Source organism: Panthera uncia, unplaced genomic scaffold (genome assembly GCF_023721935.1).
Source record: "Panthera uncia isolate 11264 unplaced genomic scaffold, Puncia_PCG_1.0 HiC_scaffold_1042, whole genome shotgun sequence".
In the NCBI taxonomy this organism is placed as follows: Eukaryota; Metazoa; Chordata; class Mammalia; order Carnivora; family Felidae; genus Panthera; species Panthera uncia.
The window spans coordinates 141-19,004 of NW_026057637.1; the positions used below are offsets into that span (position 1 = coordinate 141).

The following is an 18,864-nucleotide window of genomic DNA, read 5'->3' on the forward strand; positions in this document are numbered from 1 at the left end:
GGGGATACACCCCCAGAGACAGGACGTGGGCCAGAGTGACAATTCACAGATGGAAAGAGAGATGAGCAAGTGGGGCCAGTGCCAGCTTCAGTGTGGTGTCCTCAGTCCCTGCCTCCCAGATCCATGTTCAGACATACACGTGCCCACCTTCGGCCACATGGCCCAAAACCTCACCCCCCCAAAAGGATACAACCCAGTGGGAGTCTCTTACCGGTAGACCAGGGTCTCCAGGGAATCCTGGGGGGGCCGGGAGGGCCTGAGGGGCCGACCACCCCCTGTTGGGGACAGAGAACAGAGGTTCATAAGAAGTGCAAAGCTCGAGCCAGGCCAACTTCTGACCCACCACTGATTCTGACCCCATGCAGACCTCCTTACCCATCACTGAGCCATTCCTGGCCCCTCAGTACTATATTGACCCATACCACCCCCCCAACTTTACATCCCAACCCCTATTTTGATTCACCCTTTGAGCCTCAAATATGCAATGATCTTTTAACGATATGGCAATGTTACACCTCAACCCTCCACCCCCGGGTCTCAAATACCCCAACTAGAATAGAAAGGAAGAGGGGGGTGCAGCCATCACTCACTCGGGGTCCTGGGGCTCCTGGAGGTCCCTCAAACTGCTGTCCCTGAGGGAGAAATGAGTGTAACCCCCGTTCTAGCCCAGATCTCTCCACCTCCTCCTAGCCCCAGGCCCCTCACCTGTTCAATCACTGCTGGTTCCCCTTTTGCTCCCTTCTCTCCAGCACCCTAGGGCAGGGGAATGAACAGAAAAGAGACGTGAGCCCTGACCATGGTCAAGGAGAAGAGCATGAACTTCAGGGTGTGCTGTGGGGTCCTAATCCTGGAGCTGCTTCTCACTATCTGGTGACGGGGAACAACTTACTCGACTCCTATGGCCTCACCTGCAGAGTCAGTAGGCAAATGATAACAGTGTATGTCCCCCAGGAAGAAGAATAAATTAAAACAATGGTCGACACATAACAAGCCCTCGGGGTAGGTTGGCTATGAGCATTCCCCTCCTCCCTTGCCCAATACCAAGGCTAGAACCTGGGACCCTTCCCAGTCTGCCCTATTTTCCAAAGCAATCTTATCCAATCCCTTGGCTAAAGGTAGCATCCCTCCGGTTGATGGTTCCCAAGTCTTTATCTTCAGCCTAGACCATGTCCCTTGAACTCCAGAATCTTCTAAACAATCGCCCACTTGGCATCTCCATTTGGATGCCAAGCAGGGGTTGCCAGTTTAGCACATCCAAAATGGGACCCTTGATGCTTTCCATCCGCTCTTCCTTTAGGCGTCCCCATCTTGTTCAAAGGTGCCACCATGCATCGGCTAAGTCATCCTCGCATCCTTCTCCATCTCCAGTAGCAAGACCGGCCCAGATCTGTCCACTTCTTTCTGTCCCCACTGTCACCACCTTGCTCCAGGTCACCAGGCTCTTGCTGCACAGACCACTGGTTTCCCTGCTGCCCCTCTGGCTCCCCCTACAGTCCATATGCTGTTCAGCAGCCAGAAAGAGCTTTTAAAGCTCCAAGTCCGATCAGGCTCCATGAGCTTGATCAAGAGGTTTCTCATCACGCTTGGACGAAAGGCCAAACGCATAATTCTATACACAGAGCCAACCATTCGTGAAGTTCCTGTCACATCAGCATAGTGATAATATTTAGCAACTACAGTGGGGTGGTGGGAAGGCATTCTAGGCAAGATTAAAAAAAGGCAAAAGAGAAAATGTGGTCCTATGTGGTTCCAGGCAGGACCTCCTCCCCGCCCCCCCGCACCCAAATACTCAGACTCACAGAAAAAATCTGGAACTGAGTCTGTGACGGCTGCTCTGCTGCCCGGAAGACAGGGACAATGGTAGGGCCACCTCCTTCTTTGTCTTCTTTGGCTAACTTAGTCTCCAGGGTCCTCAGTTCTGTTCCACTGTCAGGGTCCAGGGGCCCCTGAGAACATTGTGACAGACCCAAGTTTGTCCCTGATGTCCTCATTGTCTGCCACCACCAGTTCCCAGGACTTTCCCTTCCCTTCTCTTCCAGCCGCATCCACTTCCCACCGACCTCTAGCATGGTGACATTGTGGCCAATAGTCACAGTGGTGGTCATGACCAAAGGCGTGGGAATCGGAGGTAAAGTTGAAGCTGGTGTCTCTGTCTGGGGGATGTCAGTGGAGGTCTGCAGCAGGGACAGAAGAAGTATCAGTCCCCCAGGGGAAGCTAGACCCTGCCCCCGCCCCCAGCAATGCCCAGTCCGAGGAAGGAAACAAAGGACGACCCCCCAAAAAACCATCAGTGGGGTGTAAGGTAGGGGACTGGGACTGGTCAATGGAGGCAAACGTGTTCTGACTGGATCAGGACAGCCGCCAGCAGAGGGAGGCCTCTTGTGTGGAAGAAGAGCAAGGCTGGGTCAGGTCTGGGAGACCTAGAAGGCAGAGTGGGGCTGGCTCGATAACCACAGTCAAGGTCCAGTACTTGGGGCCAGACTCTAAGAAGCCCACCCCACATGTCTTCTCCCAAGGCAGAGCTCAGTGGTCAGCCAGCCAGGCCACAATTAGAGAGGCCTGGACAGCTGTAGAGAAATTTGGTCAAGGGCACAAAGAGGGTAGTAGAGGCCCAGGCCCTTCCTGAGGAAGGGGTTGGGGAGGGGTTCTTTTTCTGGGCCTGAAGTGATCGTTTCTTTCTCTCCACTGAGTTAGTACATCAGTGAGAACAGATGGAATGTAACCAGTGACTCTCCCCCAACCAATGGCCTGCACCAAGGATGCCCACCCAGTGACTCACCAGCTAATGATCTCCCATTAATGACCTCTAATGATTCCTACAACCAGGGGCCCATTAGTGACTCCCTAATTAATGACCCCCATCAATATCCCCTGACTAATGATCCCACTAAGGGACTTAACCAATGACCCCTCCAACTAATAACTCACATCACTAGCCTTTATTCCTGTAACTAGTGATCCATCAGCGGCCCCTGCAGTCAATGACTACAACCATTTACTCTCCCATCCAGTGACCTCCCCAACCAATGACCCCCTCCACAACAAGTACTAGCTAGTAGACCCTCAACTACTAAGCCTTACCAGTGACCCCCTAATCAATTATTCCCCTAACCAGTGACCCTCCAACAACAAGCAACCATGAGCGAGCCCATCTATCGCTACCCCACCAATGACCCAAACGGTAATTTCACTAATCAGTGACCCATCAATGCCTTCCCAACTAATAATCCATCAGGGACTCCCAAACCAATTATCTCATCCATGACCCCTGAAAGTCATTTCTCCAACTGGTGACTATAACTGGTGACCCCACTAGTGCCTTCTAATCAGTGATCCCCTACTGATGACCTACCTTCCTTCCCAACTAATAATCCCCATCAATGGCCCCTTCCCATTAACCCTAAACCAGTGACAATAATAACACCAACAGTGGTCTCTATCAATGACTTCCAACAATGACCCCCACTTAGGAACCTCTCAAACATCAACCTCAATCAATATCTCCCTTTAGTGACTTCCCAACCCGCAATCTCTATCAGGAAAGCCAAATAGTGCCCCCCAATTAGACTTCTCCAATGAATAACCCTCACCAGCTACCTAGACCAATCAATCCCAAACAATGACACTCTAACTAATGAACCCATTATTCACTCCAGCTAATTGCTGCCCTTAAGCAGTAGCTTCCATCAAGAACCTCCTAATATAAAGTAATCATCTGGGTTTGCCCCTTTCCTCCAGCCCCAAAAACTGGACATTGAGGAGCAGATATGAGAAAGCTCATAAGACAGTACCAGCCCCCCTGCCACACATAGTTGTCAGCTGAGACAAGTCAAAGGTCAGGGATTGGAGACCAAAGGCATAGAACTTGGATGAGGTACCAGCAGTCAGTAGGAATCAGAGACCAGAGGTCAGGCAGTCAAAGAGCAGAGGTGAGTGGCTGCAGATCCCTTACCTGGTTCTCCACGGAGCCAGGAGGTAGGCTTGGGGTCAAAGTCTCCTTGTTCTTCTTCTTCTTCCTGCCCTTCCCCTTACGACCTCGCCCTTTTTTCTTCCCTTTTCCCTTCCCCTTACGTCGAGGGGCTGGAGTTTCTGGCTCACCCTGGGGGGCCTGGGAAGAGGACCTCCATCAGGTCCAGAGCCCCTCAGCAGAGCCCCCATGGCTCAGTCATCTGGGACCATGCTGGCACATGGCTCATTGGTCCCATGTTTTGAACCCAGGGCTCACTCAGTCCTGTGACCTAGGATCAAGCATACAATCTGGATCCAAGAATCACTCAGTTATGTGACTTAGATCAAGGTCACTCATGCCTAGGATCTTCTTGAGGGCAGGAGTCACTCAGTCCCAGGTAGGGGTCAGAATTCACTCATTCCTGAGATCTGGATCCAGGGATGATTCAGCCTGACCTCAGGACAAACGCCTCACTTACCCCTGTGGCTACAGGGTCGAGGTTGTCACAGCCAGGAAGGTACCGCTCACAGGCCTGGAAGGCAGCCTGAGGATCCGGACTTATCAGCAACTCCTGAATATCTCCCTGGGGAGAGGATGGGGGCCAGGGAAAGAAAGCCACAGGCTGACTCTGACACCCTATTCCAAGCACCAAGGCTTGGTATTTCTCTACCCAGGGCCCCATAAGTATAAAGAGTGGGTGGCCCCACCACAGCCCCCACAATCCCTCTGAGAGGGAGGAAGATTCTGTCACGGTCACACCAAATCACAGCCATAAATCATACCCTACAACACCTGTCCCATCAGAGGCACATTTGTTCCTTTGCCCCCAGGCACCTGACACCTAATATGTGCCAGGTGCCCTTTAAGGTGTTGGGGATAAGGAGGGGAACAAGATGAATGTGGTCCCTGGCCCCCTGGAGGGGACACACATCACAACCACACACAGTCACACACCATCGTAGCAACCAGTAGAGTCCCACGTCTCCACCGTATTCTACCACGAGTCAAGCATGCGCCACCACGTACTATTGTTTTGTGGCCCTACGATCTCACGCACCGCAAGATGCACAACGATGCATTTCGCTCCCTCTCCTCAGCTTCCTGGACCTGGGGTGAAGCTGGACAAAACGCCTTCCCGTCCCCTGCCTCAGTTTCCCCGACCACTGAATCCCTACCTCAAAAGTCTCCTCCCCGAGGTCCTGGGTGCCCAACACAGTGAGTCCAGCTGTGCTAATGAATCGAGGCCCCTGGCCCAACGTGGGGGGCTGAGGTTCACAGTCGGCCACCAGAGTCACCATCCTGCCATCCACACTGATTGCCACACGGTGCCACCTGCAAGAGGACAGTCTCAGTCGGGGGTGCTTCTCACCCCACTTCTCTCTGGACCCCAACCTTCCCTATACTCACCTGCCATCCATGAGGTTGACCTGCTGGGGGAGGGGGCTGAAGGAGTCACCTAGGAGACCCAGAGCTGGCCCCAGAGCCAGGCCCAGCTGCCGAGCACCACCCTCATCATAAATGGACAGAAGGACAGATTGGTTGGCTGGCTGGCCCCGCAGAGTGATCAGCACGGAAAAGTTCTCGGGAAAGTGCCCATCTGAAGGGGCAGAGGGAAAGGGGCAGCTTAGAGGGCCTGGCAGGGACCCATGCTCCCAGGATGACCCCGCCAACCCCTCCTGCACTGACTCACCTGGAAAAAGCTCCCACGTAGGGGTGCCAAGTGTGGTGGCCTTGCCAACCCTGAATGCCCGGTCACCCTCCGGGGCCCTCTGGGGGCAGAAGCCAGGCCCTTCAGAGACCCCAGCCTGGCCCCCTCGCACACCCAGGGCCTTCAGCACATCCACAGGGTCTGCTGTAGAGAGAAGCCGGGGTGCAAGGCAGTTAAAAAAATCTAGGACTCCATGTGAGCAGCTCAGGTTTGGGGGCTTCAGCCCCCCACGGTGTCTGTGGGTCAGAGAGAAGGAGCAGGCGCGGGACCTGACCCACCTCACCACCCCACAGCTGTTCCAGCCTCGTCAGCCTGTTGACTCCTGTTCCCCACCACCCCCCCGCTTGGTTTTTGGTAGGGGAAAAAAAAAAGCTGACCTACTTCTGGGATGAATCAAGGCTTCCTGGCCTGAGCCCCAGAGCCAGACTGTCCCCCTCTCTGCTCTCCCCCGCACCAACTCCCTGTGGCTGCTTCCCAGCCTGAAGCCCCCTGCCAGGGGAAACCCTTGGAGAGGGGGGGCTCCTAGTGTGTGTCTCCCCCACCTCCTCCCTCTGACCTCCTCCTTTGACTGCCACTTCCTCTGAATTCCTCCTCCCTGATCATCACCCATGATCTACTCTCTTTCGCCACTACCTCTCCTGACTTCTTCCTTCTGACCCCCTCCTTGATCACCATCACCCATGACCTCCTGTTTCTGCCTAACCCAGTCTCCTCCATCTGACCTGTGACCTCCCCATTTTATCACCTTCTCTGACCTCCTCCTGATGACTGCCTCTCTCTAATAACCTCCTGACCTCCTCCCTCTGACCCTATCCCTCCTGACCTCCTCCCTCTGACCCTATCCCTCTTATCCTAGCAAAGGAGGGAACTGGTGTGGCCCAACCAGATCCTAATCCAGGCCATCCTACCAGCCCCACCCCACACAGCAGGCCAGTGCTAAGTGGAACCACATGGCTTGGGCAGGGGAGGGCGGGGGCTTCCTCTGGGCCCAAAGCCCCTGCCTGCTCTCCCCTCCCCCCAGCAGACTGTCCCACTGACCCCCTGACCCAGCCTCTTGGCAGGAGCCAGATTCTGTCAAATCTGTCCATGACCTCACCCTGGGGGCGGTTCTACTGACCTCACCATTGGGAGTGAGGGTGGGGGGCCAGACTTGGGGGAGATAGGGGCTTGGATGAGGGACCCCCATCCCAGCTCCTCCTGGGTCAGACCCTTCATTCTCCAGATTTACAGACACTTATTCCAGCCTCCGCTCACTCTTGCCTCCAACCTCCTGTTCTGTCTTTCTCCTCTCCCCCTCCCTGCCCTCTCTCTGTCCCACTTTCTGTGTTGGTCTTTCCAGGTCTTTCTCTGCATCCAACTCTGAATCAGTCTGTCTCTCTCACTCTCTTGTTTCCTAGCTCTTTCTGCGTGTCTCCTGGTACTTCATTGGTTCTCCTTCCTCTCTGTCTCTCTGTCCCTCTGTCCCTCCTCTCTCTCCCTCTCCCTCTCTCTCTCTATAGATAGATAGATAGATAGATAGATATACATATACATATATATACATATATACACATATCTGGCGGGGGTTACTCTCCTCATCCCCCTCTCTCTCCATACACACACACACACACACACACACACACACACGCACACACACACCCCTGTTCTGCTGCTGCCACCACCAGCCCCGTCTCTAATTGCCTGTTCTCTGGCTAGGCTGTCATTAAGAGGTATTTGGGTTACAGTCCCCTGAGACTAAGATCTGGGCTCCCAGGCTCTGTCAACCACAAGGGTCACTCCCCCATGGAATGATCATCCCAGCTGCCCCCTCTCCAGGCTGGAGCCCCAGGGAGGGCTGAGAGTCACGACCCCGTACAGTATGGCTCTCCCAGGCTTTCCCCTCACCCAGATCCCTGTCTCGATGCAGCAGGAATGGGTGTCCCCTCAACCAGCTGCTCAGTCACATTTAAAAAGTCCTTCTCAGCACCTAATCCAAATGTCTCTTGCTTCAATCTTGCATATCTTCTGTAGTGACCTTTCAGAAACTGACTGCCCTTTCTTTTCATGGCTGGCTTTGTGACAAGGGGACACACAAGAGGCATTGAGTCCTGCCTGCAGGGTCAGAGGGTGGGGGTCTGTCAGGGACCCAGCCTGACCTTCCCCCACTCTCTCTACTGTCCTGGTCAGGGCCCCAGGAAGATGTTGGATGGGGTCTAGGATATGAAGGGAGGCAGGCAGGGACTAACTAGGCTGGGGCATGGTTGGGATCTCCTCAGATGTTCAGGAGAGCACAGGTGTGGGTGTGGGTGCTACTGTGTACATGAGATTGTGTAAGCAAGTGCATGACTCTGTATGGACCAGGGAATGGCTGAGCACGTTGTCAGCATAGGCCAAGGATTTGGCCTACAATGGAGAGCGAGGTGCAGCTATTTGATGTGTGGGTGGGTATCTCCTGGCAGTGAGTCCACAGTCCAGCTGGTCATGCAGGTGAGTCTGTGATTATAATAGGCGACACTTGAGATGGGGAACTGTGGTCACATGGGAGAGTACAGACAAGTCGGCGAGCAGGTGACTGGTTGCGAATGCTGACTGTGTTGTGTGGATACCAGTGCACACATGTGCAAGAGTTGGAACGTGTAGGAGGGTGACAAAGGCTGTGACCCTGTGGCGGGTGGCTGCTGGGGTTGCCTGGGGCGTGGGCCCCGGTGTTTCACTTTGGGGTGTCCCAGAGGGCTTATATTTTGAATGGATGCCTATGATGGCACGAATGTATGGATGTGTCAGCATGGGAATGGGACATAGGCCAATTTAGGATAATCCACGTGAACAGGCACCTCCCTGAACTCCAGAGAAAGTGAGAAAGTGCAGGATGGGTGTGTGTGTGTGTGTGTGTGTGTGTGTGTGCGTGTTGGGGGACTGAGCTCACCCTAGGGAGCGATTTCCAGGAGGCTCTAGCCCAGCCTCTCTCAGACGCCACTTGAGGGACCACAACCTTCCCAAACCCCTGGGCGCCCCCAACCGCGAACCCTATGGGGCGGAGCTCGGCGCTCAGCCAAAAGCGCGCAGCTGGGCGTGCGTCAGCGCTGACTCACCCGTCCGCCGGCCCCCGGGACCCTTGGGGCCCCTGAGAAATTCCTCGGGAAAAACACCCGCAGCTCGCTCGGCTGGGGGGAGCAACTTCCACTTCCGCCCCCGCCCGCGCTCCGCCCCGCCCCGCCCCGCGCCCCGCCCCGCCTCGCCCCTCACCGCGGCCCTCCCGAGGCCCTGTCCATGGTGCTGATCGCGGCTCTGGGGAGCGCGGGGTGGGGGGGAGGGGGGAGAAGTGGGGACAGAGGAGGTGGGCGCGCGCCAATTGGAGGCAGAGGAGGGAGAGGAAGAATAGGATGGAGCCATTAGGGGAGATGGAAAGGAAACTCTGAGTCCCCGATTAGCCCCCTCCCTTACTCGTCCCCACTCACCTTCACCCCCAGAATCACCCACTCACGTCCTCATGGGCGATTGTTTACGCCCCAGAATCACAACAGACCCTCATCGGGTCACCCAAAGACAAACAATCATACGCGTAACGCTCACGCGATTATTCTCTTAGGTCAGCCCCACACAGACACACCCACAACTCACAATCACCATACCCTTGGCCAGGAATCACCCATCACCCACATTCATACAATAGTCGTCAACTCCCACACCCACTTTCCCACACACGATTTCACTTCAAATGGCCTCACACACACATTGCCGAACACACAACTCTACGTCGCATTCATTCCAACGCATCCACCAGTAAAACACGGCCACACGTTTCCCCCCTCCCGCCAGCTGTCACACCCACAAATCGCCCAGAGTCTGACACGCGAGCCCGAACACAACACCCTATCCACGCGCAATGCGCACGCCCCCCCTTGCACGCCCCCCCCCATTCCTGACTCCACCCCATCTTTAGGACCTCGTTAGATCCTGCACCGGGGTCCTTTTCCTATCTCCTCCCTCCGGACTCACCGGCCTGCGTCCGGAGCAGAAGCTGCAGCGAGGCCAGGAGCAGGCAGAGGCCGGCCCGCGGCTGGCTCAGGCCTCGGCGACTCCCCATCCCGGCGGGCCCCACACGCAAGGCGGGGACCGGCCGGGGCGTCTACGGGGCGCGGCGTCTCCTCGGGCTCCGTGCGCTCACTTGCCGCGGCCGGCTCCACTCGGGATCGGCAGGAGACTGCGGGAGACCCCGCCCTGGCCTCGCCCTGCGCTCCAGAGCCCGGCCGGGCGGGGCTCGCTGGAAGGAGGGGGGGGGGGTGGCTGACAGCTGGTGGGGGAGTTGGGAAAGTTTGTGCTGAGTGCTGATTGGCCGGCCAAGGCCGGAGCCCTGGGCAAGGAGCTGGGTCCTCTATGCCCCACCCCACAGTGGAGGAAAAGGGTCACTCCCACCCAGCCTTAGAATTCGGGGTCCCAGACTTACCCCAAACTCTTTCCTCCTAACAGGCTCCCTCAAGGGAAGTCTTAGCCTCATTCAAACCTTCAGCCTCCATCCAAGCCCTGGAATTAATGGATATAGCTTTGTACCAAATCTATTCTGTCTCACCCAGGCCCCCAAATGGGGTTCCAGACTGATGCCCAATTCTCACTCATTTCCTTTACCCCAGTGCTTAGTCACACTATGAAAGGTCCCAGCTTCATCCCAAGGCCTTCCCTTCAGGTGTCTAAATAGAGAATCCTGATCCCACCTCCAACCTCACCCCAGATTACAAAGTGGGGTTCCCAGCTTTACCCCAAACTCTCATTTCCCCACCTAAATTCCAGAATCGGATGTCCTGGCCTCACCCCCAAACCCTCGACATGCATTCCAAAAACATAGCTCTCTACTTCCCCCCCAAACTCTTAACCTTCAAACAAAGGGTCCCATCTCCCATCTCTAGCCTTCCTCTCCCCTCTCCCTGACTCAGGTCCCCAAATGGATGCCCTAGCCCCAATTCCAAATCTTCACATATGCCCCTATTAAATGGGGGAGTCTTGCCCTATCTGAAAACAGGGCACTGCCGCAGGGGGAGGTGGCGGGGAGGTGGATCCCTGCCACGTTTGGGGGTGAGGCAGAGCTGTCTCTCATCCTACTGGGACCCCCCACTGTGAAGTTCCCTCCCCCCCCCCCCAGGGGGTCACATGGAGCTGTCTGTGCAATTGAACAAGCACAGACTTGCAGGATCTCAGGGTGCTTCTGCAAGGAGGAACCCAAGGGGCGTATCCTGGGCCCTAAACTGCCCCACCATGGAGAAGAGGGAGAAGCCGGCAGTGTCTCCCTCCCAGGCTCTGGCTCCACGGACAAAGAGTCTCTGTGTCCCGGGAGAGGAGGGGTGGGGCCCCATCTGGCCTGAGGGTGAAATGGGGGCTGTGGGGTGGGGAGAGAGAGGGAATCTCCCCAAGCTGCTCCTCCTCCCTCCTCAGGGACCTTGAGGCTAAGACTTCTCCTGCTAAAAGATTCTCATAAAGATACTGCCCTGCCCTGCCCTGCCCTGCCCTGCCTTGCTGGGAAGTTCTTCCTAGTCTAACCCCATCTTCGGACATATCTATGCCCATTCCCCTTTTTGAAAGGACCCTTCTGGGACCACACTCGCTGTCATTTTCTCTCATTCTCTCCCTCCAATCAGAGATTCTTTGCCCAGAATAGAGACAGGAAGGGAATACCCCTGCTAGTTCCCCCAGCCCTAAATAATTTGAAATCATAATAAAAAGACCCTAGTTATGAGTGTAGCAGTGAGGAGAAGAAATTTTTCACAGATAAAGGAAAGAGGCTATTTTGAGGTTAAAGGTTTCCTCCCAGCTGCCTGTCCAGGGTCCGTTCAGAATTGGCATCATCTGGGACCCCTTCGCCTTGCGGGGAATCCGTTGGAGGGTGTCTAGGAGGGGGCAGAGGAGCCAAGGGATGGGTGGCAGGAGTCAGGTGCTGGCCAGCAGAGGTCACCCATCCAGGGAGGGATCAACATGGCCGACGCACCCCGGACTGTACTGATCTCAGGCTGCTCGTCGGGAATTGGCCTGGAGCTCGCAGTACAGCTGGCTCATGACCACAGGCAGCGCTACCAAGGTTAGAGGCCCAGGGTGGGGCCGGGAAGGGCAGGGGTGGGCACGGCTTCTGAGGACCTTCAGCCGTCCTGGCACTATTTCCACTAGCCCATCCCTTCAGCTGTATTTGTGGGCTTGAGGAGGACCCAGGACACATGGAGGCCCCCTTCCCACCTCTGCTCAGGAATCACCCCTTCATCCAACCAATATTTCTTGTGCACCTACTGGGCGCCAGGCACTATTCAAGGTGCTGGAAACACAGCTCTGAACAAAATAGACAAAAATCTCTGCCCCGAGCAGTGGTGTGAGGGAGGAGAGGGAGAACAGACAATAAACAGATTTTAAAATTGTATAATATGTCTAGTGCCAATAAGTGCTAAGAAGCAAAATAAAACAAGGGTAGAGTGTGGTAGGAAGTGGGAGGTTGGTGATACTTTTTAAAGGGCTGGTGGGGAGGGCTTCCCGGAGGCTCCACTTCTCATTCCCTAGGACTCCCCTCCCCCACCCCTCCCCTGATTACCGCTCCAAAATAAGCCTCTTAAGTGACCCTGACCTTGGGGGCTTAAGGGGGTGGGGGTGGGGGGCTCTAAATCTAGGGACCTGGCCTCCTGCAACTCTGGAGTAAAGTGCCCCAGTCTGCACCCCCCCCCCACCCCCCACCCCCCGGGAACCTCTGACCCAGAGCACGCTGGAGCTGAAGTGGGCACAGGGCCACTACGTAAGAGGAGGTTGCAGAGGGCAAGGGCATTGCCCCAGTTGGCGGGGCTGATTCTCCCAGCCCTCTGCCCTCTGTCTTAGACACACACACACAGCTTTGGGTGTGACAGTCTGAGGGTCAGGGTGCAAGGAAGCCATAGCACTGCATGTGTCTCCGTGCACACGCAGTGAGTGTGTAAAACTGCTGAAGGATGTTTATTCAATCACTTCCCGGCCTTTTGGCGAAGATCAGGTGTGAAGGATGTTTACCGAGTGCTTCCAGTGTGCCAGGTTCTGATCAAAGTGTCTCGCATCACGTGTATCAGTTAATCCCCGTATCACCCCTATGAGGTGGCCATTACCATTAGCTCCATCTTAGAAGTGAGGAAACTGAGGCACATTGGGCCAAAGATCCTTGCCCAAGGTCGCCCAGCTGGAAAGTGGCAGAGCCCGGATTTGAACCCAGGCAACCCAGTCCCTGTGGCCACACCTGTCACTGTATGTAGATGCATGTGGTCCCATTCATCTGTGCAACACCCACGAATCACACGGGCCCACGGATCACGTGAAAGTGCCCACCAGGGCTGTGCATGTGTGATTGTGGGTACATGCACGAGGGGTACAAACAGGTACGCAGGTATTTGAGCTCAGCACGCCAACAAACCCAGGTTGTTGTAGGGGCGGGACAGACAAGGAACTTCACTTTGCTGAGCCTCAGTGTGTCAGCCACTTCACCTACTTGTCCTGGCTTCTATTGCTAAGTAGCAAATCATCCCAAAACTTATGGTGTAATAGAACAACTGTAATCATCTGTCTCTCATGTTTTACAAGGCCATAAATTTGGAAGGGCTCGGCCAGGCAGTTCTGGCTCAGGGTCAAAGGCTACAACTGGAACAGTGCGGGGTAGTCATGGGCCTGGGCAGGCATGAACCTCAGGGCTTCTCCATGTGGTCCCTCTATCTGGCTAGCTTGGGCTTCCTCCCAGCAAGGTAGCCTCGGGATAGCTGGGCCGCTACAAGGTGGCTGAAGATTTTGAGAGTGAACGTTACAGCAAACAAGGCAGAAACTGCAGCATCTTTTCTGGCTGAATCCCAGAAGCCATCCAATGTTACCTTCACCCTATTCTATGGACTCCCGGCTAGTCACAAGATTCAAGGAGAGGGACATGAGATTTCATGACTTGAGGGGGAGCAGCAAAGTTCTCAAAGAGCGTATGCGATGAAAGATATTGTGGCCATCTTTGGAAAATTAGTCAGTGGCCTAACCATAGGGAGGATTAGAGTCCTAATCATTGGAAGGATTAGAGGTTTATAAAAGTGTTTAGCACAGCGTTTGGCACATGGCAGGTATTTAATAAGCTGAAATTTCTGTGGATAATGGAAACATGGCTATTTGCATGTACACACACACACACACACACACTGACCCTAAGTATGTATTTCTTTCCTCAAGGCAATATGTTCTATGTTTATTTTATTGGCTTCCTTCCTGGGCTATACATTCTGTGAAGCCAGGGACTTTGCCTATCTCATTTCATGCAATAGTCTCAGCACCTAGAATAGGGCACAGTGGATACTAAGTAGGTGCTCAGTAAAGGATGGATGAATGAATGGATGAAAGTACAGGTAAGTGAATGTACACAAATATGCATTTGTGGCCGTGTAGTGAATGTAAGTATGTAAACCTATGGGTCCCCATCCCTCTGTGACTGTTCATGCAAGATGATGGAAATACATGCAAATGAATGCAGAGGGAAAAGGAGCCCAGTGCCTGACCCAACACCGGTCTCTGTTCCCAGTGGTGGCCACCATGAGGGACCTGGGAAAGAAGGGGGCACTGGAAGCAGCTGCTGGAGAGGCTCTGGGGCAGACCCTCACCGTGGCCCAGCTGGACGTGTGCAGTGACGAGTCAGTGGCCCAGTGTCTCAGCTGCATCCAGGGAGGGGAAGTGGACGTGCTGGGTGAGACCGAACAGCCCCCGGGGGTCACTCCCCTCCCTGCCCTAACCACAGGTCCTCGTCCCAGCGAATCCTCTCCACTGTCTGAGCACCAGCTTTCCTGCTTCACCAGAAACCTGTAGCCCTGGACAGAAGGGGTAGACAAGCCGGCTAAAAGCCCAGGGTACCTGTTTATTAAGGATACAAGAATAAACTTGAGTCCTGGGTGTAGGATGGATTTTATTGAATAGAACTTCCCACATTTGGAGAAAACCATATGCAGTTGGAAAAATTACTCTGATGAGTCATTTTGGGGAAAGAGCTTCTGTTGAAGAAGCGACACAAGTTCCCTCGGAGGCTTTTGAAGGAGGGCAGGTGTGGCTGTTCTGATGCAATGTGGGGTCAGAGCTGAACGGCTCATGTATTAAGGGGAGGCTGTTCCCAGCAGCCCTTCCCCCCCACCCGGGGTTCAGGGTCCCTATAACAAATGTTAAACTATATGTAAAAATCACCAGGGCTCCACACTCTTCCACTCGAGATACTCTGGCCTGGCCCTGAATTTGGAGCAGGGGATGGGATGATCCAGGGAGTGTCCCTACAGGAGTGGCACTAGAAAGGTTTGGGGGACCTCAATGTAACCTCACCCCCCCTTAGTGAATAATGCTGGAGTGGGCCTGGTGGGGCCCTTGGAGGGGCTCAGCCTAGCTGCCATGCAGAACGTCTTCGACACCAACTTTTTCGGGGCTGTGCGTCTCGTCAGAGCTGTGCTTCCTGGCATGAAGAAAAGGAGAAAGGGCCACATTGTGGTGGTCAGCAGTGTGATGGGGCTGCAGGGTAAGCCCTGGGGACCCATCCCTGCGAATCCCCCCAGTGTCTGACCCTCCCCAGGCCGGAAGGATGGCAAATAGGTTTTAGCTCATACTCCAAATGAGCCTGTGTGGGGAAGGATTCCAAAGCTCTGAAGGAAGAATTTCTGGAAGAGTCTATGTCCACCATACTGTAAGAGGAGGCAGTGGTCTTACAAATACGGCCAATGGCCATCCACATCCAGTATCAGACCTACTTCCCGACACCTCTACAAGTCTCTCCCATCTCCCGAAACCCAAAAGAACCGTCAGAACTCCTCTGTGACGTTTTCTTGCCAAACACCTCCAACCAAGCCCTGGCGACGTCTAGCTCTGGGGCTCTGAGGTTCTGCAGAAACGGAGAGCAGTGATTGCTCAGTGATGTCTGCTATTGGCCTGCTATGGAGACCACCTGTTTGCCATCCAGGCTCCTGGGTCTTTCCTCCTTGAGTCCCTCTAGACTCCCTTCCTCCCCAAGGAAACGCCCTGGGATCCGCCCCCCTCCTCAGCAGGCCCCTTATAGAATCCCCCTTACTTGTTAAGAATCTGATTCTACTACTCAGCCCCATCTCTTTGGTCCCTCTTCCAGCTGTACCTCCTAACCTCAGGGGCTACATTCCCTCTTAATAAAAACAGAGAAGAGCCCCAGTGAATCGGACTTGACTTCAGGGGCCCTGGAAATCCTATGCTCAAGTGGCCCAGAGGTTTAGAGGATGGAGGGAAGAAGGGTTTTCCAGGGCTAAGGACAGGTGGAGCACAGGGCAACCCAGGACAACCTAATCCTGAGCCCATATGCTCCCATCACACATACATACACTCACCATGTTGGCCCTCGATAGCCCCTCATTCTGATCTTCAAACCCTCTTTGCTCTGTCTCCTGAAGACCCCATGTCCCTCCGGACCCACAAGCCCATCACCCAGACCCCAAAGGGCTCAACCTCCTCCAATCCTCTCAGGTGTCGTGTTCAATGAAGTCTACGCAGCCTCCAAGTTCGCCCTGGAGGGATTCTTTGAGAGCCTGGCTGTCCAGCTGCTGCAGTTCAACATCTTGTGAGGCGGGCGTTTGGGTAGTGAAGGGGGAACGGGAGACAGTGATGGGGAAAGACAAGGGAAACGGAGGCAGCAAGGAGGAGTGGGGTGGGAAGGCAGTGATGGTGGGGAAACGGAATCAGGAATGAGGAAAATGGAGGTATGGGAAGAGGATGGGCAGTACCAGGGGAAGGGCAGTGGATGGGCTGGGGAACCAGGAAGGATGGGGAGAGTGAGGAGGAGAGGGACGTTAATGGGGCCGCGAGGGGGTCGGGGTACCAGACCCCGGTGCCCCTCCCTATATCCCCAGCATCACCCTGGTGGAACCTGGTCCAGTGGTCACTGACTTTGAGGGGAAGCTCCTGGAGCAGGTTTCCACGGCCGAGTTCCCAGACACTGACCCTGACACCTTGCACTACTTCCGAGATTTCTACCTCCCAGCCTCCAGGGAGCTCTTTCGCTCTGTAGGGCAGAGCCCACAGGATGTGGCCCAGGTGAGTGGGGCGAGGGGGAGCGCAGAGCCCCAAGGACGTGGCTCCGGGGGATGGGAGGGTGCCTCACCCTGCAAACCCCGCCTCCCTGAATCCAAGAACTCAGGGCTCCACCCCATAGGTCATCGTCAAGGTCATCAGTTCACCCAGACCCCCCCTGCGCCGACAGACCAACGCCCGCTACACCCCGCTGGCTGCACTCAAGGCTGTGGACCCCTCCGGCAGCCTTTACGTGCGCACCTCCCACCGCCTGCTCTTCCGCTGGACGCGCTTCCTCAACCTTGGCCTCCGATGTCTGGCCTGTGGCTGCCTCCGCATCCGAATATGGCCCCGGTGAGCAGAGCTTCACCCGCCTCCCCCCCCACCATGGTCAGGGCTGGGGCAGAAAGAGGGAGCCTTGGACCCTGGGCTGAGGAGCCCAGAGTAGGGAGGCCGGAGCTGTGTCTGGGAAGGTAAGGTAGGCTTCCTGGAGGAGGGGACATTGTTGCTGGACCTTGAAAGATGAAATAGACTGCCTCATTCAACCTCTGGACTTTATTATCTTGGGCCTGGAGATACAAGGATGATCTAAAACGCCTTCTACATAGAACCGAGTCGACTAAGGGGTCTTCAAGACTTTTCCGGTCACACAGCCCATCAGCAAAATGTTTCATGCACTCACCAGCGGCACATGTATATTTTTTTCATCAGATATATATTTGTTACCACTAGCAATCCCTATATTAAATATTTAATAAAGCTCAACTCCCTATGTCTAAATAAACAATTTAAAAAGCAATAAGGTTCACTTCACACACATTAGAACGACTGCTATAAATAAACCGCGCAAACAAACAAAACTCGAGAAGATAACAAGTGTTGGTGACAATGTGAGGAAATTGGAACCCTTGTGCACTGTCGGTGAGAATGTAAAATGGTACGGTCACTATGGAAAATAGCACGATAGTTCCTCAAAAAACGAGACAGAATTATCACGTGACAGCAGTTCCACTTCTGGGTGTGACCCCAAAGAATTGAAAGCAGGGTCTCAAGGAGATATTGGCACACCCACATTCATGGCAGCATGATTCACAACAGCCAAATGTGGAAGCAACCCCATCAACGGGTCCATCAACAGAAGACTGGATAAACACAATGAGGTACATCCATTCCATACGATGGAATATTATTCAGCCTTAAAAAGGAAGTCAGTTCCAACACCTGCTACAACACGAATAAACCTCGAGAGCATTATACTCCGTGAAATAAGCTAGACACGAAAGGACAGATACTGTAGGATTCCACTTGGATGAGGTCCCTAGAGGAGTCCCATTCACAGAGATAGGAAGTAGATGGTGGGCTCCAGGAGGGGGTGGGGAGTCAGTGTTTTGGGGGGACAGAGTCTCCGTTTGCAAGACATAATGAGTTCTGGAGATGGGTGGTAGGGAGGGCTGCACAACCACGAGAATGTACTTAATGCCACAGAACTGAACACTTAAAAACGGTGAAGATGGTAAATTTCGTGTTATGTACATTTTATCACAATTAAAATTTTTATTTTTCATTATTTTTTATGTTTATTTATTTTTGACAGAGAGAGAGAGAGCGTGAGTGGGTGAGGGGCAGAGAGAGAAGGAGACAGAAGATCTGAAGCGGGGTCTGGGCTGACAGAGGAGAGCCCCACGCGGGGTCAAACTCATGAGCCATGAGAGATCATGACCTGAGCTGATGTCAGATACTTAACCGACTGAGTCACCCAGGCACACCCACAGTTAAAAATTTTTAAAAAGCAGGAGCCTGGGTGGCTCAGTTGGTTAAGCATCCGACCCATGATTTTGGCTCAGGTCATCATCTTTTTTTTTTTTTTAATTTTTTTTTAACGTTTTATTTATTTTTGAGACAGAGAGAGACAGAGCATGAATGGGGGAGGGTCAGAGAGAGAGGGAGACACAGAATCCGAAACGGGCTCCAGTCTCCGAGCTGTCAGCACAGAGCCCGACGCGGGACTTGAACTCACGGACCGTGAGATCATGACCTGAGCTGAAGTCGGACGCTTAACCGACTGAGCCACCCAGGCGCCCCTCAGGTCACGATCCTGTAGTTTATGAGTTTGAGTCCCACATCGGGCTTCACGCTCACAGTGTGGAGCATGCTTGGGACTCTCTCTCTCTCTCTCTCTCTCTCTCTCCCTCTCTCTCTGCCCCTC

At 54.3% G+C, this 18,864-nt stretch overlaps 2 protein-coding genes across 2 annotated transcripts; one reads left to right on the plus strand and one right to left on the minus strand.

Annotated features, from left to right (window-relative positions):
• Positions 1 to 547: 547 nt before the first annotated feature.
• LOC125916730 (collagen alpha-3(V) chain-like) lies at positions 548 to 9,836 on the minus strand. Its single transcript, XM_049623031.1, has 9 exons — positions 9,636 to 9,836; positions 5,640 to 5,801; positions 5,357 to 5,546; positions 5,125 to 5,281; positions 4,428 to 4,532; positions 3,953 to 4,108; positions 2,061 to 2,174; positions 1,800 to 1,946; positions 548 to 753 (listed from the first exon to the last, which is right to left on the minus strand). Exons 1-9 carry the CDS (start codon positions 9,721 to 9,723, stop codon positions 619 to 621), a joined length of 1,254 nt encoding a protein of 417 aa, XP_049478988.1. The 5' UTR covers positions 9,724 to 9,836; the 3' UTR covers positions 548 to 618.
• A 1,764-nt stretch (positions 9,837 to 11,600) lies between these two features.
• Positions 11,601 to 17,012, plus strand: LOC125916732 (retinol dehydrogenase 8; the record flags this gene model as incomplete). The annotated part of the gene is made up of 6 exons (XM_049623032.1): positions 11,601 to 11,703; positions 14,176 to 14,337; positions 14,968 to 15,147; positions 16,116 to 16,209; positions 16,499 to 16,682; positions 16,801 to 17,012. Coding segments are annotated over exons 1-6 (935 nt in total), but the record flags the coding sequence as incomplete, so codon positions are not given.
• Positions 17,013 to 18,864: the final 1,852 nt, after the last annotated feature.